A 23,236-nucleotide genomic window follows, 5' to 3' on the forward strand; every position below is an offset into this window, starting at 1 on the left:
CCTCACCCCGACAGCAGGACGCGGCAGTCGGCACCTCGGAGGTCTCGGTTATTAGCTCAGTTTTATTACAAAGTTCCAATCACCATGTACAGTTTTTACAATGTCACTTTTCAGGGGGCTTGGCTGTGCTGCTAGGGACTGGGATTTTTTTTTATTTTTTTTTTAATTTTTTTAAAGAACAGCACCATTAATGTCGGGTTTGGGACACACCTACGAAAAAACAGCTCAATCAACTAACATAGAGGGGCGGACGATTCATACCAGAGAGAAGGAGCGAGAGGGAGAGGGGACAGGGAGAGCACAAAGGTGAGACCACGGGGAATCAAGGGCAGCCTGGTGGGGTTCCTCCTCCTGGCTCAGGGCAGGAGGGGGACATCCGTGCGCCACGGAGGGGGGGACTTCCCCCCGACGTGCGTGGCCAACGCTTCGTAAGGCTGTCGGTGTGCGGGGCGGGAGGTGGGAAAACTACCCAGGAAGTTCTCACCCCGAGGAGGAAAAGCTCGGCTGCGCTGCGGTCTTTCAGAGGTTGTCAGCAGTTAAGACTTTGTCTTGGCCTCGTCAGGGCACTGTTACTTGAGTGGGAAGGAAAAGTGGGGCAAGGGACGATTTCCTTATTGCTTCCTTAAAGTAATTTAGTCAGCAGAGAGTGTAGGAAAGGAAAGAAGTGGGAGAAGGAGAAGAAAAGAGCCCCGAGAACCCCATCCACTGCCTGATGCATATGTTGGGAAGAACACCATGCAAAAAAAGACTTGCCTGCTAGCTAGTGCCGTGTATAAAATAAGGATACGGTAACAGTTCTGGCCTGGTTATTAGAGAATATATCACCATGAAGCACAAGCGAAGTCTCCAAACGCCAACGACTCCCTGCTGAAAGTGCATCTCAAGGAGTTTGCTTAGGAGAAGGATTCACTGCGTAAAACAAGGCACCACAAGAAGGTTGGATACTGGGTCGGGCGTGAGAACACGCTGGAGAATCCACGAGCGGCGGAAGAGAGACCTAGTTTTAAATAATGTCTGTCGACGCAGAACCCCCCTTAGATGGGCTCGGGTTTTAGCTTGTCTGCTAGAAAGTCGCTGACGAAGGCTTCCACGATCTCCGGCGTGATCTCCTCCACATCCATCACGTACTTGGCCCTGGCCGACATGTCCAGGATGGTGAGCAGGGGCGCGGCCTCGGGCAGGTTGGTGTAATCCCGCAGGGAGTCGGTCATGTCGTCCTGCAGGCCAAAACAAGAGGAAGAGAGGAGCCATTAGCGGAGCCAGGACAACCACGAGGCGCTCCTCCAGCCCTTCCCACGCCGAGCCCAGCCCCGGCTCCCCACACCGACCCCCCCGAGTGGGGGAACGCCTTTCGGCCTTCACTGCTGGAGGCCGTGTCCCCCTCACAGCCACGATCTCACGGGCTCTGCAGTCACCCGCCTCCGCTCGCCGCTCCCCGCAGAGCCCCTCTGTCCAACGCAAGGGGTTCAAGGTCTCAGCAGCAACGCCACGACGGGGCCAGCTCTCCCCAGCGGCACCAACCGCTGTGCCCCCCAGGCAGAGTGGCACCGGTCCCCTTGTCCACGCTGATCCCTGCCACTGCCCAGAGAGCGAACCCGCAATCGCCAAGCGCTGTTTCTCACCCCTCTCTGGCCCCTTTCCTCCCCTCCTTCAGGCACGAGCACCCCCAGGCACCCCCTCACCCTCAGCCCCCCGAGTCCAGAGGAGCCGGGGGCCACCGCGGCCCCTTGCCTCACCCCTCCCAGCAGCCCACGCAGGGCCTCGAGCGTGCACATGGGGCAGATCAGAAAACGGGAACAAAAATGCTAAGTTTGAGCCAACAGCGGGACTCCAAAGGCAGACCCGTGGGGTCTGAGGGCACAAAGGACGGAGCACACCCGAGCAACGCGCTCAGCACCGGCTGCCTTCGCTGCGGCCCCACAAATCGCAGCTCTGGGCAAAGGGGGAGAACTCATTTGTCACTGCCGGGGCTGTGGAATTCAACCGCCAGCGCCGGGGTGATTCGTCTCCCGCAGCTGACACTGCCCGCGGCGGGGAGATGCGGGGGGGGCACCAGGGCTGACCCCAGAACGCGTGGCATTCGGAACCAGGCATTTCTCCGAGCCGTTTTCCAACGGGAGCGATGGAAATAAACGAATCCAGAGGCAGCTGGTGGCTCTGCAGCGCGAGGCGGTGGCCGGCAGGGTGGTTCCTATCGCGCCTCCCCTTCTACTGCAGGGGTTTCTGGCGCAGGACCACGTGGCGGGGAAGGGAGAGCGGGGCCGGGCCTGGGACCTCGGTGCTGGGGCACTCGGCCGCCCCTGACGCTTCCCACCTCTGGGGCCAGCCCGGAGCCGAGGTGTTGGGACGCCTCGCCCTTTATTTGATCGCTGAAAAGCAACGTTTTAATCAATGCAAAACCGGCCCGGAAGGCGCCGGGAGAGGAATGGGAGGCGCCTGCTCCGGCCGTGGCCGGGCTGCTTTGTGCGCTGGGGCCGGCGGAGACCCGGGGCCAGCAGCCAGGGCTATTGAGGTGACGGATGAATGGGACGTGCCGGATGCTCCCCATTCTTCGTCCCCGCTGCCGCAGGGACGTCGGGAGCCGCATGAATAGCGGCAATGTTTCAGCTGCAGCCGGCGAGCGGGAGGAAAACGCTTCGCAGGCTCTGGGGGTGGGGGGCAGGTCCCGGACCCTCCCAAAGCAGCCTTCCCAACAAGGGGCTTATTCAGGGGCACGGGGCCGAGCTGGGATGCTCGGAGACCCGTCACGGGAGCGGGAACGCCTGGGCGGAGGGGGCCGAAGGGGCTGGGGGTGGCAGTGGGGGGGGGGCTCACCTCGCGGGGGGAGCCTGGGTGCAGCGTCGCAGCCCCTTTGTGCACTGGGCGGCTGTGGGGGACCGCTCGCACTGCGGCGGTGACGTGAGCGGAGGCCGGCCGTGCGCGGCAGGCGAGCAGGCGCACAGCAGCTCAGCGGCTCCCACCTGCCTGGGTGCCGCAGGAGGGGAGCCGGGAGCTTTCTAGAGCCTCGCACAAAGCCTTTCGAGTTCTCAAGCCTGCGGCAGGGCAACGGGCTGCATGGGAGACAAGAGCATCCCGTTCCCCTGAAGGCCAAGGGCAGACCCCTGGCTCTGAGCTCGCTGCACACACATCGCCAACACCAACCCAGCTGCCAGCAGCGTGGCGGCTCAGCACGCCCCTCGTTCCACACGGGGACAGGCCCAAGAGGAGGGAGCACTGCCACAAAACACCCAGCACCACGGCAGCCAAGCCCCAGGGCTTGCAGTTCTGCTCTCCAGGCAGCCCCTGGCTGTCCCCACAGGCGGTTTTGCCTGGTATCACGGCACAGAAACCAGCCCAGCCCATGGGATCGGGGCTGCCTCCCGCTGCAGCCCGTCCTCCGCTGGAAGCAGGCAGGCACCAGCACGCTGCAGGACGCCCAAACCAGCCGTAGGCCAGGCTCCCCCACAGCCAGGGGCCACCCCATCAGCCAGGCGAGTGCACCCCGAGGTCCCTCCTCCTCCTCACCTGACAGCCGGGATGAGGAAACCCCTCTCCAGCAACCCGGGAGGGCTCTGCCCTGGCAGCCTCTCCCCCTCCGGGCAGCCCGGGGCTGGCCTGGCCCGGCTCCCGGCAGAGCCCACGCCGCCTGCTCGCGCTGGCACCGCCGCGCTGACTTTGGGCGGCTGCCAACCCATTAGGGAAGAGCCTGGAGTGCCGGTCCCTTCCCACCGCTCGGTCCCTTCCCGCTGCACGGGGTGGCAAGAACAGCAGCAGCACGGCAGCAAGGAGGGAAGCGCGGCGGGGCTGACCTGGCCGCCAGCACGGACTGAAGGCAGAGCCCGGCCGGGTTTCCTGCCCGCGCAGCCGACACACGGAGCCTGGGATTTGAAGCGGCCACACGGGGCTGGGAGCCACAGCGTGGGAGCTCGCTGCTCCCTCCCGCCTCCCAGGGCCTGTCCCTGCCTGTCCCTGCTGGCACTGAGGCTTTTCCGCCTCTGAACAAGCGCAGGAGTCAAAGCGCTAAGGATGATCTACAGCAAAACCTGGGAAGGAGCCCCTCAGCTGCTTTAAATCCAACGCAGGCTGCACGGGGACTGAGCCAGGACTCAGGTCCAGCTTTGCTCCATGTCCCCGGCTGGCTGCAGCGGCTCCGTGCCTCAGTTTACCCACCTGGAGAGCAGGGACACCACCACCCAACCCAGCTCGGACCTGGCAGGAAGCACAGCGAGGCTCCAGCCCAGCGGCTACCGAGAGGCCTGGCTCGGCAGCACAACTGCCGGAGACTGCCCCGTGTGTGCCCCGGCCTCGGAGGGGCAGGACGCAGCCCCGTGCTCGCAGGGAGCTCTCACATTCTCCTCCCGCTTACCTCGCCCGCCACAAAGAAGAGCAGCGGTGCCTCCTCGTCTTTGGCTTTGTACTTGGCAATGATTTTTTCGGCTATGGGCTGAATCAGTTGTTTCGCTGCCTCCGACTCTCCGTCGTCCTCTGAATCTGCAGGGCGCGGACGTGGGGAGACAAAACAAAGAGACGACACAAAAAGGAGGTTAGGATCAAACGGATGCCAACAGGCCGGGGCGCAGGCAGCTCCATCCCACAGCAGCACCACGGAGGAAACAGGAGCCCGAATGCGCAACGCCGACTTCAAAGCCAAGCGGCTGTGTAGCAATTAGGGAGCCGCTGAAATGCGCTTTTCATGTGAGACAGGGCAACACGTCACAGAGGAGCAGCTCCCGCTCCGAAATATTTTACCGCTCACCCCCCTGGTGCCGCTGCTGAAGCACGGGGACAAACAGGCACAATAAATAAATAAATAAAGCTGGTCTGCAGCTTGAAAAGCATCAGGATGTTTTGAAGACCAAACGAACGAGCTGATCTGAGGCTGCCTGCCACCCCTGCCCGCCACCCACCATCCCTCCACCTTGGGACGGCTGCTCGGCGGCTTTGCTGCTCGAGTCTCCGCGGCAGCAGCTCTGTGAAGGCAGCTTTGATTTGACAGAGGTAGAGTAGAAAGAGATGGAAACATCAATCAAATGCCAGCCACCACTGAAGTTCAAATACCGAGTCGGAAAGAGGAGAGAGACAGCGTCCTTGAACAGCACCTAGATGAAACGATTTCAATTTGGGGACAACTTTGAGCATTAAAAAATAAAAATAAAAATAATAATAAAAAGCAAGGAAGGGGCTCCCAGTCCCCTGGTAGCGTGCAGCTTGTGTGGGCCTCGACGCAACCACCCGGCAGGCGCTGCCCACCACCAAAGCTCTGCCTGCGCTTCCCTCCCTGGAGAAGGGGATGCCGAGGACACCGCCCGCTGCCTCCCGGGGTCTGTCCTGCGTGGGTGACAGCGATAAATACGCAGAGCTGTGGGGCTTAGGCAGTGATTGATTTTTCCGCTAACAAATGCTGCTGGCTGCGCTCCAGGCCAGCCCTCGACATTCTGGCTAACCTAGCCCCAAACTCTCCCGCGGCAGACGCGCATCGTTCGTGATTTATTCCCGCCCGATGCTCGTTGAGCCCGCTGACACAGCCCCGACCTCACACGCGCTGCGCTCAGCGCATCCCGGCTCCCTCCCCAGGGCTTTGGGGGCCGCTTTCTGCTGGGGGTGCTGCTGCCTGCAGGCATCGCCCCGCTGGGCTGCCCGCAAAAGCTGGGTCCGGGCTACCCGGGCACCAGCCGACCTCGGACTTACGGCCTCAAAGCTCAGGTAGCAAGTGGCACACGCAGCTACAAAGGACGAGTGAGCTCCGAATTGCCACCGAGAGCAACGACGCCCCTGGGGCTCTCCCAGCAGGGCACGGGCTGGCCTGGAGCCTCCGTCCCCACGTCCCCGGTGCGTGCCTCGGTGCTGCACCAGCTGTATCTGCCCAAGCACAGAGGCTTCCACCAAGGCCGAGCATCCTCTTGGAGCTGAGCGAGAGCTACTCTAGAGCCCTCTCCCAACAAGCTGTTTGCAGAAAGGTGATAGAAAAGCTTCGCTCAGAGCAAGCCGAAAATAACCCTTTCCAGAGGCCTGCAGCGACGGCCCCCATCAATCACACTCAGCGTGGCGAGCTAGTCCTCCCAGCTTGAGGAGAGTATTTTTGGCTCTGTGCTCACGTCCCCTGCTGGGTTCTACTGAATAAATAATCAGGGTCAAAAGGAAATCTGAAAGGGAAGATGGGAAAGAGTAAGAGCCACTTTATAAACGCTGCAGAAAAAGGGGTTTTTGCTAACAAAGGGTGTGTGAGGAAGCAGGACAAGCCCTGCCTGTGTCCCAGCAGCCCCCGCATCCCGGTGGGCAGGCTCAGGGGGATGCAGGCTCTCCAGCAAAGCCCACCGCGCCCTGCACAGCGTCCCAGGGACAGGCACGCTTTGAAAATCAGGGTAATTGCAGCTTCTTGTTGAGCACCCAGAGCTCCCTTGCTGGCCGGGCCGCTGTGCCTGGAGCACACGCCATCAAAGCCAAAGCGCTGGCGGGATTTCACCATCTGTTGCTGGAGGGAAGGGGCCGGGACAACCCAGCTGTGCTCCAGATGAGCTCTAGACCCATTTCCAACCGCGGCTGAGCTTCATGGGTGGGTTAGCGGTGGCAGAGGGACACCAGCTTTCAGGGGGAAGCCTGCTCTGTCCTGCAGCCAGCTCCCCATGGAGAGGGGATACCCAAGAAGCAGCAGAGCCTGCAAGCCGCCCTCCGCCACGGCCTCGCTCAGCCCAGGAATTCGAGCCCTGAGCTTTGGTTTCCAGCACAGAGCTGCAGCCCCTTCTGGAGGCACTTCCCAGCCCATCCTCTGCCTCCTCTGAAACATCCCCCGAGCCTGAGGTCTCAGCTCCAGGAAAGGCCCTTCTCGTCCCAACCACCACCAGCGTATTTCCAGCGCTCTTCAACACTAATCAGCGTTCCCCACCGCAGCCACCACCGAAGCGCCTTCCGTGACGGCTCCTCTCCGCTGCCAATTGCAGCTCCGCCGCATCCCTCACACTGCGGGCTGGAGCTGCAGGAGAGTTACGGACACGAGGCCGTGCCACGAGCATGGCTCCGGCAAATCCCTGCGAGCTGCACCAGCTCTTACAGGCCAGGCTGTAGGACTGTCACCCTCCCGAGTCCCTGCGGGGGACACAGCGAGCTGCCAAGCCCCCGGGTCACCCAGACCCTTCCCCGTCAGGACTCTGCTCCGACCCCAGCGCGGCTCCGTACCTACGAAGAGAACGAGGCAGGGCCCCTCGTTCAGCTGCACAGCGTTGGAGTCCGTCAGCTCCAGCACGGGCTTGGGGTGCCAGGGGAACTCTCGGCACTCGACGTCGTTCAGCACCTCCACCCGCCCCTGCCGCGTGATCACCTCGCCCTGGGAGTCCAGCACGATGAGCGTCGGGATGCCTGCGACGGGAGAAAAACACGGGGTTAGTGCCAAAGTATGAACACGGGGAGGGCGTGGGGGGAAGGATCCATCCTGCTGCCTCAGGTCTGGCAGAAGCCCAGTTCGACGCTGCCATCACAGCTCGCGGGGCGGGAAGCAGGGTCCCGGGATGCTGTTTCTGTCCGAGGAGAGCACTGTGACTGAGGAGGCAGAGCAGGAAGCTGGGAGACGGCCTCTGGTGTCGCCTTCCCTTCCCTGTCCGAGTGCAGGGAGAGGTCACTGCTGCCTGACGCCGACGTTCCTGCATACGGGCCGTGGCTGACCCTGCCCAGAAGCACTGGGCAGAAACCTCCTGCGTGCACGGCAGAGCTGGGACGTCCAGGCACCACCGCCCCAGCTTTGAGACACACAGCTCACAGCACCACACACAAACCTCCTCGCAGGGCGGACTGCACGCAGCGGCGGCCAGAAAGCAGGGCGTGTTCGCTCCCAGTAGAAACCCCCACGTTTCAGCAGCCGGGAACTCCTCCGTGACCCTCCCACCTCCCTTCTGACCCTCAGAAATGATTGCCCAGTCATTTTCACAGCACGCAGATGTGTCTGCCCGGCCATGGATGTTACACGGCCGGGATACCGAACCGCACGTGGCGAGGCAGACACAGAGGCTGCAATTACCGACCGCACCCCCTCCGTCACCGGTCCTTGGCCTGCGAGGAAGCGGCACGCTGAGCAGGAACAAAGCCAGGGAGCCCCAGTGGCTCTGCTGGCATGGCTGGCCCCAGCCTGACGCAGCAGGGACGCAGTACCCACAGGACGGGGCTCACAGAAAGGGAATTTTGCTGCAGACAGAGCCCCGGTGCCCTGGTCAGCAACCTTGTGCCTCCGGCACGGCAAAGCCAGCAAGCAAAGTGCCCGAGGCAGCCGCCAGCTCCCAGGCACAGCTGGCAGGGAAGCACTTCTGTAACACATACGCAGGTTAAAACGTTTCTTGGGAGAAAAACAACCACCACGGGCTATTAAACACAAAGACGCAGACCTCACCCCAGCTCTACAACCCCCGAGCTGCAGCCTGCCAGTGGCTAGGAGTAGGGGAAGCCAGACCCGGTGTCATTTTATTTGTGCTGCTCTTTCCTTCCCTGAGCCCCCACCGGACCGAGAGCCTCCCTCTGACGACAGCTCCGGAGCCGCTGGCTACCTCCCACGCTTCAAATCCATTTTGCAGATAATCACTTCACCTTTTATTACCTTGGAGCCGGCTCCTAGGTTATTAGAAACGCAGTCCTGACGGGTTTGCACATTGCAGCTCCAGCTGTGTGTGTTTGCACCAGCAGCTGCTCAGAGCGCAGAACACCCCGTTACTGCAGTCCCCCAGATGGCACAGGGACCACAGGGAGCTGTGCCCTTAGCCAAGAAAAGAGCCTGAAATCTAGGATGGAAAGCAGGCATCCGACGAACGGATGTAGGTGTGCAGCAGAACAGCAAGATTCAGGGTGCGTGCATACGTGCTGACACCAGGAGACTTTGCTGAGTCTTCCCCGGCCGTGCCACCAGCCTGCAGGATGACGGCAGCGCCTCTGGGCAGTGCCACGTCCCCGCCGGGGACAGCACAGGGGCAGCCAGGGGAAGCTGAGACTCCCTCGCACACCGGTGCTGGGCTGCAGATCGCTGGCACACAACCAGACTCGTTTCCCCAGCCGGGGCCCGGAGCACAGCGCGCCTCCTCCAGCCCCAGCACCGCCTGCCCGCGGGACGGAGGGCCCGGGTTCCTTCCTTCTGCAACGGCAGCCCCTGGGAGAGGGAGGAACACAGGCACTCTGCTTCGTTTGGGAAAGAAAAAAGAAAAAGGAGAGATAATCAGTTAAATATGTCCCTCCATACAAAGAGGGATAGGGCAGAGCTGCCCCAGCCCTCCCAAAGATAAAGAGGCTGTGCAGGATCCTCCAGGACCTGCTGGATCCGGCACTGCGCAGGATGGGGCTGGGGGTGTCCGAGCGTCCTGGCTCGGGGCAGAGCACCATTCTGTCCCAACGTGGTAAAACAACAGCCTTGCGTTAAAACAAGCACCTGGAAACGCAGCCGGGGTGGGTGTGGGAAGAGGAGAGGAGAGGAAGGGCTCCCAGCAGTCACTAATGGACTTTTTTTCCTTCCTGGGATTACTGCAATTTGGGTGCAGTGGGCGTAGCGTTCATTCATCCTGCCTGGCTGCAGCAGACGTCTTAAGAACGGTCTGTCAGGAAGTTTTAAGCACATATTTTAGTGCTACGACAACACAGCAAAGGCATGGGCCAGTTCTGCTTCTAATCCTGCCTGAAAGGAGCGCTGCGCTGCCCTCCCTAGAAGGGGCACTCACCCAGCCAGACCGGGCTCTCCCCTCTGCAATATCTGGGCAAGCGTCTCACGCAGGACGACACCTGCGGGTATCAGTGGGAGCCTGGCCATGGCGAGGGGCCGAGCCAGGCACACCGAGGCAGTGGCGCAGGGCTGGGGTTTTTGCAAACACGCGGGGCTCCTTTTTGGAATCAGCTGGATTTTGCTCGACAAGCCCGCGTTTGTCTCAGTTGGAACAGATGCAACGTGGACCTGCTCACAACCATCACTTTTCAAATCAGGACCAGCAGCAGCGGTGCCCTAAGAATGCCCAGGTACCAACTGTTCGCCTAAAAGGGACGCTTCGAGTGCGCGGCCTCAGCCCCGGGGCTCACTGGGCGTGACAAAGCGAGGAGAAGGTGCTCAGAGCTGAGATTTAGCACAAGGCACCTACTGCCGACCGGCCGGGCTGGCACCATGCAGCGGGGACACCAGCTGGTGGCCGTCCCATCTGATACCGCCCCGAGGAGGCTTTCAGGATGCACAGCCACAGCTGGGACAGGCCCCCACAACGCGGCTCCAGGGCCCTGGGGAAGGAATGGTGTTGAATGTCAGGAGGGTGCTGCTCTCAGGACGTGCCTGGCCTTTACGTGGAATGCCTGGGTTTGCACTAACAGTACCGTCAGCTGTCCCTGACCTGCACGAGGCTGCCCCGGCCGCCCCCCAAACTGCAGGAGTGGCACTGAAAGTCAACAGGAGTGGCTCACGCTGGTGACTTCATCTGGAAAACACACCGTTCCTCTCTCATCGAGGAGACAAAAAAACATCCCGAAAGGAAGGAAGAGGGAGACAATTTGATATCAGGCCCCGAGAGCCAGGGGTCAAGCGGCCAGCGTTACTGCCAGGCGCTGCTGTCAGATCCTCGTCACTTGGTCTTTGACCCAATTGCTATCAGGCATCACCTCACCTCCTCCACCCAGCAACTGCCTCCGAATCACAGCCAGCAAACTGAGGCAGCTCAACTCCTCCTACCCTCACCTCTCAGCACACAGATTAGTTTTAAAAACCGCATTTGTTAGCAATACTCCACCGGGCCGTTTTCTGCGCAGGAGAAACCAGCGTGCTCTTCCCCTGCAGCCACTGCCAGCTCCCAGCACTGCGCTCCTGTGTTTGTACAACAGTGGGTTACTCACGAGCCCTCTGAATTCGAGGCATTTCTCTAGGAAATACACGGACGTCTGTCTGGCCTGGCCTGCCTGCAGGTCCGGGCGAGCAGCTGCATTCCCCTCATTCCAGCCCAGACAGCGCCGCTCACATTCCTCCCCATGCGCGGGGCTGCACGCGCTGGGTTAGCTGCGAGAGCCGCGCAGTAACAGCGTGATGGCTGGGCTTGCAAATCCTAAGGGTATGCCAAGAAAGCGATTTTCTATCACAGAAAGGCTTATTCATTACCTGCTGGTATTCCAAATAGCTCTAAGGCAGGGAGAGGTTAAACAGACTGGAAGGAATTGGGAAATCTCACACTGGCCCGATCCTGCAAGGCACAAAGTATCACAAAATACTACCGCGGCCAAGACAAGCACATGATGATCAGCATCCCGCATGATTCGGATCTTTATCCTTTTATAATTCCCACCCCTGTCCCAAACGCTTGCCCTTCAGTTCTCCCCAGACCCCCATCACACATCCAAGAGACGCAGCCAGGCAGCCTGCAGCGCTGGGACCGTGGGGGCTCAGCTCTCAGCGAGGCCACGGCCACTCCTGCCCCTCCTCTGGCCAGCCAGCCCGGCAAATCCGGCACACCGGAATGGAGATTGCAAACGAGCTTTGCTGACTTGGGAAAATTCAGGGCTTGGTTTAGACACGGGCTGTTCTGTTAGACCTATCCCACAGCCACCGGTGATTTCATCTGCTATGTGAACCATTTACTGACCTGATTTCCATATGCACACACACACCGAAGCACCCAGCCACCGGAGCTTCCAGCTGCAAATACAAAACTGACCCAGAAAACAAAACTCTGATAAATCACCCTGGGTTTAACACGTTTGGGGAACGCCAGTAACACGTCAGAAAACTTGGGGCTGATTTCTTGATTTTCCCTCTGTCAGGAGATGGGCGACGTGCTGGATCCATGCATTTCACCTTTTCCCTGGCACCAGAAGCTCCCCACAAAGCTCTGGCTTCGTTTCTGGTCCCGTGTGGTGAAGGCTGAGGCTGCTGCAACACATCTGCCCCTGCTGCCGCAGCCGCCCTGTTCCCGAGCGTTGCTGAGCACTCTCCCGTCTTCCCAGGCTCCGTCCTTAAGCACCTCACCCACACCTGCTAGCCCTGGTATTCCCCCCTCCCTCCTCGCCTACAGCCACCGCTTGTTATTTTAGTGCCTTCTGGGGGCTCTGGTAATTGCCGTGAGTCACAACTCCAGAATTTCCTTATCAAGAAGAATCACAGATCAGACGTTCCGCAATGAATATTGTATAAGCTTTAGATGAGAATTAGCATAGACGGGCTCAGTTTGACTTTGCGCATTAGAAAATGGATTCAGTTCTCATGGGGCTAGCATTTTATGAAAACACAGGGGCCAAATGATTTGTTACTGAACCTGGCAACACATTTATTTATTTATATATTAAAACCCATATCCGACATGGAAATCTCATCTGCGTTAAGTCTGTTGGCTGAGCAATCTAAATCACCATGAACAAAATGCTCAGTGAATACACCACCGGGTTTTATTGCTGTTTTTTCACCTCCTTAGAAGAAAGCTCCAGAAACCCAGTACAGGAAACCTCTCCTGGCAGTGACTTCCCAGTCGGGCTGCGGAGCGGCCGGCGGGTGTCTGGAACAGAGCCCAGGGCAGGGGTGAAACAACGGGTTTTGAAGTTCCCCCGAGCAACTGCAAATCCCACAGAACCTCAACAGAGCCCACAGGAAACTTCCAGGAGCCCCAAATCTCTCCTAAGACACACAACATGGGGCAATTCCCACCCGAATACAGTATTTGTTACTGCTCCCGGTCCCCCAAGGAGAGAGAGGGGACTTCATCCACGGCAGGCACCACGCAGCCCAGGAGCAGCGCGCACAATGGAGAATTATTTCCAAGCAGCCACGACACAAGAAACGACTCTCTCTCAAGATAGTGCTGCACCCAGCAGCAATTTAATATAGGTGGGTATGGCACAGCCCACTGCCTGCACGGGGTTATGAATAGAGGCATTCAAGCAAACCCAAATAAAGGCCAATAACTCAACTGACATCTTACACTAAGTTTTTGAACGCTGTAGGGGCCAACGGAGGACTAAACCAACACGAGGTCTGACCGTCTTGCTGCTTTCCCCGCTCAGCAGCTCAGCGCTGTGCAGGAAGACAAGTTCTTTTGTTGTCCCAGCTCCCGGAAAAGCTCCGCCAGCCTTACAAAAATGAGAGGAAAACCCACCCTGCAGGCACAACCCAAGGCACGTGCTCCTGCGCAGAGGCTGCCTGGTGCAGGAGGCCAGCAGGGAAGGCAGGGCTGCACGGACGCGCGGCGCGAGGACCGAGAACAAAGGCAGCTCCGGGGAGCAGCGCGGCGTTGTCCAAGTTTCGCAGGAAGCAGGGAAAGCCAAGCAGGCACTCGAAGAGCAAAACCAGAAGCACAGCAACAAATAAACCGAGGGATGCTGGAGGTGAACGGTAGCATTTTTAAGTTTTACTGGAGATTCAGGAAAAAGACAAAGTTAGCAGGGCCATTAAAAAGACAGAAGAGAGGAACTGCAGGAAGTTGTTTCTTTGCACCAGACAAAGACGACCAGAGATGAGATCAGTAACACCGATCTGGAAACCCAGCGCTGTGTGAAACCACCAGGATGGTCACCTGGACATTTAACAGGTTACACGCCGCTGCTGGCACGGAGCTGCAGCTCCAAAGGGGGCACTCAGAGGTGCAGTTACAGAGGGCTTAGGTGATGTTTGGCAGCATGAGAGCCACCCGTCTGAGGAAAGGCAGATCAGATTACACGCAGCTGATTTTTCATTTAGGTGGAATAGCCACCAGTGGTGACGAGACGAGCCCGTGACATCTAGCTCTGCTTGCAGAAAACTTTGGACACGGCCAGTGTGGCAGCCTGCTGCGGCAGCCCAGACTGCAAACGAACAGGCACCTGCCTGCTGCTGTGCTCCCACAATCACTCCAAAATCAGCAGAAGATGAGGAGTCATTGCCTGTGCAGGGATAAACAACAACCCAGAGCCCCCAGGAAGCAGCACAAGGTTCCCCCCAAAGCCTCCTTTCCTCCTCTCCCAGCGCACAGGGTAGGAACCGGTCCCCTTCCGTGTTTCAAAGTGACTCTGTGCATCGCGCTTTGTCCTTGCAGAGAGGTTCCTACTGCATGGGAAAACCGTGACAGTGAAGCAGGGCTTGCAGCCAAACACGCCCAGATCCCAGGGTCAGTGTCCCTGGAAAAGCACCCCTGCCGTGCAGAACCAGAGGGGTAATATGGGAGCTGTGCCGGCGAGGAAGGGAGCAGGGCACAGGGGAATAGCAAATATTTACATTTTCAGGTCAGCACACAACAAAGAGAGACATTTAAGGAGACAGCGGCTGGAGTTAAAGGGAAAGCTGTTGTCACTGTTTCCCTGGCTACAGCACACTCAGTGCTGAAGTATCCGTGTCTGGACACCTTATTTACAGAAAGTCCCCGTGAAACTGGCAGCAGTCCTGCAGAGCTCAGCCGAAACCGGCACTGGAGAGGTTTGTGAGCGGGCCGGGAAAAAGACAGATGGATTTGGAAAGCTTTTGCCTCATGGGAAGGTAATTAAGAAGCAAACTGATGGCTATTTAAAGCTACCTAACAGTTATTCTTGGTTTGAGGTCAGAGAACAGAGCGCAGCGATGGCACCTGAGCTCACCCCAGAAGGGGTGTTCGGGGAGGGTTCCAAGGAGGATTATTTCCCCTGCCCACTGGGCATCAGCCAAATGCTCATATCAGCAAAACTACCCCAGTTAAGTCAACACGGATGAATAACCTGAACCAAACACTCAAGGGTTTGGTCACTCCAGGACCCTTCTGCTGATGAGGCTTTGCAAAAGCAATACAGGCAAATAGAGAAGGGTGGGACCACCAGGAGGGTCCTGGAGGCACCTTTGGCAACACTCCTGCTCCTCTGCCCCGCTCACCCACGTTGCACTGAAACATTTGAGAAACACACACGCTGCAGCAAGACCAGCAGCTCTTTATCTTCCAGTCCCTTAACCACAGGTAGAAACTCTGCGTATACATGGAAGGCTTCCTCGACGGCTATTTACCTTGCGTGTCTCTGCTGTGCAGCTTGGGCCTGTGTGAACAACGCACTGGTCCCCAGGAGGGCTGCTGGGAGCTTTTATCATATTCAGGACACTCTGAAAACACCCAGACAGAGTGAGCCTCTCCCCTGCCCCTCCGAGCAGCCGAGGCTGCTGGATTCTGGCACCGACACATACAGTAAAGGCAAAGCCATGGTTTACATCAAACATGCGCTCTTCTGTAATTCATGTTACTAACATAAACCAGATGCCATCTTCCCCAGCCTCTGCAGAGAATGATCGCCTGCCTTTGCGTTACATAAAACAGCAAGAAAATGAAATTTAAACCTTCAAGAAAAAGCAAAATAAATAACTCAGTAATTAGGCAAAAAAAATCCAAGCCAAAAACAGCTTCCAAGTTTCCAGGAAGAATTAGGTTGTTTATGGAAGTCCTGTTTCAACTAACAGCCTGCCTGGCAGGTGGTAGGAATGTGAGTTTGTGGAGAGCAGAAACATGAGGCAGCTCTGCCTGGGGCACTGTGCTTTGCTTTGCTGTTTTCTTGTTTTAGTTAAACAAGAGGAGACATCACAAATATTCAACAAAAGCAGCAGAAAGGAGAGCCACAGGGGCCTTTCCTACCTTGTATGCCGTAGAGTCGATTCAGGCGTGATCGTCTGGCCTCATCAGCATACGGGACAGCTACCCAGGGCATCTCGCTGAAATACTGCTTGAAGGAGTCCTCTGACCTGTGCAACGGGAACAGCACAGGGGATCCTGAGTGCAGCCCCTCTCCCTGCCACGCTACTTTCCCTTTTCCTCGTTAAAAACCTGGCCAGCAAGGGCCTTGCTCCATTTCATCAAACCCACCAGGCGAGGGCTGCTAGGAGGCATAAACCTGGGGAGAGCCGGACTAAAAGCCCTCAGTCCCTCAAGAAGGGGTCTGCACTGCGTTTTTTTCTGATATTTCAAACCCTCCAAGACTGGTTGCCGTGGGGCAGGCAGCTCTGCCTGCACCAAGCGTTACCGCTCCGTTACCTGTCTGCGCTAACGAAGAGGATCTCAAACTTCTGGCCCGCCTCCTTGATTTTCCGGTAGGATTCCACCAGGACCCTCGTGAGGCTTCGGCAGGGTGGGCACTGCAAAACAACACGCACGTGAGGACGCCGTCTCCCACCTCGTTCACGGGGCCAGGCTCGCACCCCAAGCAGGTCTAGACGATCTGGCCATCCCTGAAAGCCAGACGCGATCTCTTCTCTTCTGGAGCCAGGAAGCAGCCTTGAAAGTGGCCCGTACTTATGGTAAGAGGTCACTGACTGCTTAAATTGCCAAGGAAACCTCTCCCACTTTTAAAATCTAAAAATTCTTCCCCTTCTGAAGGGTCAGCTGAGGGTGACCTGCAATTGCAATGCTGCTGGCTTCTCCCAAACGGACCAGGACATCTTAAATGCTTAACCACCAACCAGCCCGAGGTCTTCACCCTCCTGCAGAGCTCGGCAGCGACTGCACTCCTTGCCTGAGGGTTGCAGAAGGGATGCCCGGAGCTCCAAGTCTGCCCTGAGCTCACTGCAGCTGCTCTGCAGAGCACAAACCACTCACCCAGTGTGCGGAGAAGTAGACCCCAACGTGAGAGCCCTCCAGGGCGCTGCTGTCTAGCGTCTGGCCGTTGTTCCTTAGCAGAGGCCCGGCAACAACTTCACTGAAGGGTTTTGGCCCCCAGGGGAACTCCAGACCTAGAGGAGGTTGGGATGAGGGTGGAAAAAAAAAAAAAAAAAAATCACACCACAAAATAGCAAGATGGACACGCAACATTTACAGTCTCAAAAAGTTCCACTTAAAAAAAAAAAAAAAAATCTGCCTTCTAACAGATATGTGGGGTGCTATCTGAGGCATCCTGCCGAGGTTCATCCCCATATGAGGGGGATGCAGCTGCCTGGGCACCACCACGGCCCTGCCCCGAGCTCAGCATCACACCCGGGGCCACCTCTTTTTTCCACAGGTACCTCTGCATCCTTGCCCAAGTCAGAGCAACTTCTGCTTGATGAAGCCTGCTCTGGTTTTGTGCCCGATAATGCATCTTTGCCTTATCCACAGTGTTTGCTTTAATAACAGGGGCAAGGTGGTACGTGCTCAGGAATGCAGTCAGACGGTTTGCCATTTCCAGATAAAGCTGCTTTGCCGATTCCAGGCCTCACACCCACCCTGCCTCCCGACCAGCTGCCTTTCCACGCAAACAGGGAAGCAGATGGTGCAGGACACATCCTCACAGCCCTCATTCCTCTGTATTTAGGGCTTTAATCGTATCGATTACCCACGTCACTGGGCTGTTTTTTTCTGAAGTTGGACACAGGGACTTGTAGAACATACACTAATCCTCTGCACCCCGAAGAAAGCACGTGTGCACACGCAAACACGTGCTCCAAATCATCTGCTGCCAGCTCCCACAGCAATCGATGCAGCCATCGAGCCAGAGATGAGGAAACATCACCGATGGCTCAGGCCACAACTGGTACTTGCTGCACAGTTTCTGCCGCCAGCCACCACGTTCAATATCTACTGCTTGGAGAAATGATGGCTGCCACGTGAAGTAACATGTTCGACTGGCCAGGTTAGCAGCTGAACGTCAGGCTTGCAGAATCTGGGAGTGAGGGCACACATCCTGCACATCTGATGCACATTTTTGCAAATTTGAAGAAGATGGATTCAATATTAACTCCCAACCCACCCTCACAAACTGAGAATGGTGACATTTTTCTGTCTCGTTTGTAAATAACGGGGAATTCACTACCCTACCAAAGCTCTGGTGTCAATGATAAGCACCCACCCTGTATTTTGGAAAGATTTGGCTCCCAAGGTACGGAAAGTCTGGGCGCTCGGTCTGTCTAGCCATGCGCCTCCATCACGGAAAATCTAAACTTCATGTTTCACTTAGTCTAATTTTTTCCTCATTAGCACTTCAGACAAAAATCCTGGAGGGGAAGTCTTTGTTCTTTTCAACAAGCAAAACCAAAACACAAGATCTGGCAGGAACGATGCAGAAAATGTTACACTGAAAATAACACAGTGCCTTGATTAGTCAAGTATGACAATAGTTGTTTCCTTTTTTTTTCTTTTTTTTTTTTTTTTGTTTCTTTTTAAACCTCCAACGCAATTCTGAATGAACCAAAATAGCAAGGCAATTGCATGCCAGTGTTTCCAGGGCACACAGGACTCCAGGTCTTACCTTCTGGGTCATCTCGGATTACCAGGAGGCCGTTCCTGCAAACCACCTTCCCGGTGGAAGCATCGATAAATATCAGGGAAGGAATGTTGGAGACTCTGTACTTGTTCCACAGCTTCAGCTGTAAAACAGATCAGGAAGGGAGAGGAAGAAAGGTAAGCCTGGCAGCATGAACAGGAAGATCTCGGGGCATTAGCATCTTTCAGACAAGAGGTCAGAGGTAAGCAAAGAGATGGAGCTGATGCTTCAGCAATATATTTGGAAGCGTCTCTCCGTGGCCCCTGGCACAGCCTGTCCTTCCAGCTCCCGCAGAGCCGTGCCCCATCCTGCCATCCCTCTGCACCGCAGGCTGGGTGAAAAGCGCCGGGAGCCACGACCGCGCCGTCTCCCTCCTGCTGCGGGCTTGCACAGGGGCGTAGGTAAAGGGCTTCTCCTCCGACCACATCTGCCTCTTTGCAAGTAAGACGGGGCTAATACTTACCAGCCCTGTTCTGTACTTTGAGGTCTTTGTTTAGAAGACATGGTAAGCACAAATGCTTTTAATGCCACTGCTCTGAAGCAATTTGTAATGCTTCCCTGGCTGCTTCCTCCTCTCCCATTTCGATGTTCATTAAACAAACTTCACAATCCCTGCCAAGACACAGCCACGCTCAAAACAAGGCCAAAACACAGAAACACGACTCTTCTGCAATTGGGGCTTCCCAGTTTTGTTCCCGGGAGCTGCTTAATAGGTTTGGCATCGGCCTGGGGGCTGCACGGCACAGCTCATCTGTAACGCGCTGCCAGCCTCACCGCGGTCCTCCGCCGGCCACAAACAAAAGCCCTGCATGCGGTAACGGCCCCGTGCTGCATGGCCTGGGCTAGATTTTGCTGTTTCCTGGTCATTTTGGCTGAGCAGTGAACTATCAAACTCCTGAATAAATCCAAACCGTAGCACAGTGCCCGAGGGGAAGGAAATGAATCACTCCCTTCCCCTAGCATCAGGCAGTGCTCTGCAAAACCCAGAGGCTCCCAAGATTTACACCACTGGCATGGGCCAGCAGGGAACAAAAACCAGCAACGGGAGAACTGCAGAGACCATCTCAAGTCCCACCAAATGCCACAGGCAGTGACACTGCATTGGCATCACCCGACATGGTATCAGGCCTGGAGAAACCCTCACCACGCGTGCTGCTGCTTGCTTCGGCATCTTACATGGAAAACGGACCCACATCTCCCAAAGAGGCCACAGTGCTGCAGATCGCTGTCTCCAGCTTCCAAACAGAGGCAATCCCTTTTCTTAAGATATGAGTGATTTTGGGAACAAGACACGTGAGTGCATGAAAGGGATGCAGCGTTCAGGCAAAGCAACCCGACCTCTCTGCACACTCTCCAGAGATCTGGTGAAGGGGAAAAGCTGCACCCACATTGAGGTTTCGATGGCACTATATTAAATATTTTTTTCAACATCTCTTTATAAAAGATACCCGAGTGAGTTACAACAGTTAACCTACTTCCAATGCGGTGTACTCAAAATCCTCTTGGGTCTAAAGGAAAGTGTTAACACTGATCTAGGAAGACGCAATTGATCTCCAGCTACTAGGACCTGGAGAAAGGCAGGGTTTTGTGCTCTACCCACCAGCATTAGGTTTCTGACAGACACATTTCTTGGGACATATCAACTCATTCATAATGCTGATTCACAAACCAAATGGCCCTGGGCATGAAAAAGAACAAAAATCAGACTAAATGCAAAACAGCCCCCTTGCACTGAGTGTGGTCAAACCACAGAAGGTAAACCCCAGTTCTGTGAAGTTTAAAGGGTGGGGAAAAGCTCTTTATAAGGATCACAAGCACTTAAGAGGGTGCTGCAAACAAAAGGGAAATTACAGCTAGCAATTGGATAGTTCTCCTTAAATAGTTGCTTACATTTCACTTCATTTCGCCAAGCCCTTTGTATATGGAAAGCAGCTCCCCGTAGGGCACCGCGGCGTTTTGTAGCAGTTCAGCTTGGCTGAGGGAGCCAACAAGGACTGCACATCGCAGCCAAGCAGGCAAAATCAGCTCGCTGCCTCGAAGGAACGGGGCTGGGGCAGCCCAGACCAGGGGATAAAAGGTTTTACCTTGCATCTGCACAAAAGCCGCGACTATCGCACGTCTCTCGACACCACCACGCAGCAATCCCGGGCCGCCCCAAACGTTTCAGAGCTTTGTCCACGCTGAGCAGAGCTAACTATCTGCAGCAATTTGAAACCACATCAATGTCCCGAACAGCTTCAAGTGGGGGATGAAAACCTGTAAGAGCACCCTGCTCCCTGCCTCGACGTGGAGATCCAGGAGGTTGGAGCATTTCAGGTTGCTAAAAAGCACTGGGCTGATCCTTGGAGATCATCCCCTTGACGGAAGGCGCTCAGCTGCAGGTACTGCTGGGGCTGTCACTTACACCATCACACGACACGGACGAACAAACACGACAATTGCCTGCAAGGCAACCTGAATCGGGTTGCCATTTTAAGGCTGGTTATAAAAGGCTTGAATTGCAAATTGGTGGTCTTGAAGCACTAACCACATTAATTTTGATGTCTGTATCAGAAAGCACACGAACGCGCTGTTTAAAGTCAGAGCAGTCTGACTCGATGATTCTCCTGTGCATTAGGAAAGCTGATTGGAAATGAGAAACGCATGCGCCGAAGGACGAGCGCCAAGATTTACCACCAGTCCCGCGGCGAGGGCCCCTTCCTCCAGGCTCGGCTTTCCAAAGCACATCAGGCACTACTGAGGAGCGAGCCCAACGGCTCCTGTTCCTGCAGGTCTGACCAGGAGGAACACGACCTTGGTAGGAACTGGGCTTCGTGACTCTCTCCTGTATTTATTAGTATTTACGGAATTCACACACCCGTTCATTATTCTCCCCCCACGCACGCTTTCAGGAGGAGACTGCTCGGCGTTGTGTTGGAGGCGCCCGCTGCCACCTCTGCTTTTGCCCTTGAACCAGAATTTTAAACATTTTGTTAGTCCCAGAAATCTCTTTGTTAATATCATAACGGAATAACCATGCTACAAAAGATACTTGAGGTACGCTGGCAGCATTTATTTAGATGCCTTACACAACAAAAACTCAGTGAGCTTCTTACAAGAGACCCTTTAGCTGGGCTTTTGGATAAAGCAGCCCTGGATACCTCCCTCGAGGATTCCCACACCAAGCCACTCTTATGTGTTCGAGCTGCAGCTTCCAACAAAGACACCCAACCTCTAGGTAAAGCCTCTGAACAAAAGGACCACCTCTCAGTAAGTTACTCTACCAGTTAGGTGTCCTCGGAGCACAAAGCTGAGGATTTTCACTCACGCAGTCAGGAAAGGAGCCTGAGCTCCCGCTCGGTGGAAATGCCAGGTTTGCCTCTGTGGTGTCAGCCGGCCGTGGCGCTGTGCTGAAAGGTGACAAGGGCTGCAAGATGTTACGTACTAGGAAAACCAACCACAACAGCAACTCCTCAGCACCAGCCAAGGCATCAGCAAAGCTTGGGGTGCAAGGAGCAAGCGAGACGTGAAGCCATCGCTTGGGCGCACCTCCGTACAGTCACCACGCGGTGCTTGGCAAGGTCCTGCCCAACACTCGGCTACGTCCTCAAGGGTGGCACATGGGAAGGGAGGAATCCGGCCACTCTCCAGGCACCACACAGGATGCCAGCGATGCTCAAGAAGGAGAGCCCAAGAGAAAAAAGGCAGCGGTTGTGCAGGTACCTGAGCAAACGCACGCAGACGCACACCTCTCCGAGGACCGCATGTCGGGCTAGGCGTGGGATGTGGAACACAAATTACGACTCGCTCTGAAACCACAGGAAGATCAGATGATAGCTCGGGCAGCAGAGCTGAGTGCTGCCTCAGCAACTTTCCAAAGCTGTTTTTCCTGTCTTGAAGAGGATGACATAGAAATAACACACTCCACACTCAGAGGATTTGATCATCCATTTAAAGAGGGGATCTCTGCTCTGCTTCCCAACAGCTGTTGCAAATCTGCGGGATCAAGCCAAAGCTAACACAGATGTGGAAATAATCTACAGACTATTCAGCCCCAAATCAGCTGATGCTCTCTGAGTGCTCTTCAGTCCTGATCACGGTGCACGCCTGCTGAATTCAACACTCACCCCCAACCGCCTGCTGGAGAAGGAGTGGGGAAACACAGCCCCTCTCAAGATGCCATGTAGGCTGATTGGCTTTACAGAAACCAATCTGGCTCCTGTGCAGGTGGTTAAGTCAAGAAGTCCAGTGGAAAAAACAGAGTCACCAGATTCCTCTGGTAACCTTATCCATAACACAAAGCATCGCCACGCCGTGCTGGAGGAGCTGGAAACCACAGCCCTGGGTTTCTCTGCGACTGCATCCACAAGCAGATGCAAAAGGCTTCAGAATAACCATTTATTATTTGAGGTCTGAGGGTCCTAACCATCTGGGACCTGAGAAGCGATGTTACCAGCTCCATCACGTCCTGTCACCTCCGGCAGGTGACGGGCAGCCCCAGACCACAGGCACTACAGCAGCACAAAGCATCCGCGCTGGTTGTGAGCAGCTCAACGCACCAGCGCCAACTCCTGCATCCCTGGAGGACTTGGGAATGCCTCACCCCGAGGCACATTTCAGTATTTTTTCCAAATAAAGGTGTCAAACTAGAGGCCACCCCACCAGCAAACCATTGTTTTCTGCGCACAGCAGAAGACCGGCTGGAATCCGGCCGGGGCAAACAAAATCCCCTCCTGCTCAGCGTGCTGCTGGGAAAGGGAACCCCTTCTCCTAACAGCTGCGGGCTGCTATTTCTGGGCGTGCTGATTGATTTATCAGCCCTGGTCGCATTAACTTACGAGCATAAATCCTGAGCTGTAGCGGTTAACGCTGGCAAAGATAAAACACAACTGTTCGCAGCGTGGCCGGGGGGAGCGGGATGCAGCCGTTGCTGTCACGGGAGGTTTGCTCGCCAGCGGCCGCTCCCCTGGGAGCTGCGTTTCTGCGCTGCTGCGGGAAGTGGGACTGCAACAGATGCCACCCCTCCATCCTCCCCTGCACGAGGGGCTGCCTCCATCCAGAAGCGAGGGATTCTGGAGGTACCTGCCCGTGCCAGCAGCAAGGGAAGCATTAATTCTGCACATTTTGCAGCCCTCCTACAGCT

General features: G+C 56.2%; 1 protein-coding gene across 2 annotated transcripts in view; it reads right to left on the reverse strand.

The window, feature by feature from the left end:
* Nucleotides 1–44: 44 nt before the first annotated feature.
* The window catches only part of NXN (nucleoredoxin), a 56,874-nt gene continuing 33,682 nt past the window's right edge, over nucleotides 45–23,236 (reverse strand). For both annotated transcript variants that reach the window (XM_080562644.1, XM_080562645.1), the window contains exons 2-8: nucleotides 18,100–18,217; nucleotides 16,476–16,609; nucleotides 15,915–16,015; nucleotides 15,519–15,625; nucleotides 7,153–7,332; nucleotides 4,346–4,470; nucleotides 45–1,217 (exon numbers count right to left, since the gene is read on the reverse strand). In XM_080562644.1, the coding sequence (XP_080418770.1) occupies nucleotides 1,035–1,217; nucleotides 4,346–4,470; nucleotides 7,153–7,332; nucleotides 15,519–15,625; nucleotides 15,915–16,015; nucleotides 16,476–16,609; nucleotides 18,100–18,217 (948 nt within the window). In that variant the 3' untranslated portion in view covers nucleotides 45–1,034. The remainder of the gene's footprint in view (nucleotides 1,218–4,345; nucleotides 4,471–7,152; nucleotides 7,333–15,518; nucleotides 15,626–15,914; nucleotides 16,016–16,475; nucleotides 16,610–18,099; nucleotides 18,218–23,236) is intronic.

This window comes from Anser brachyrhynchus (assembly GCF_964034855.1).
Source record: "Anser brachyrhynchus genome assembly, chromosome: 20".
NCBI classification, from domain to species: domain Eukaryota; kingdom Metazoa; phylum Chordata; class Aves; order Anseriformes; family Anatidae; genus Anser; species Anser brachyrhynchus.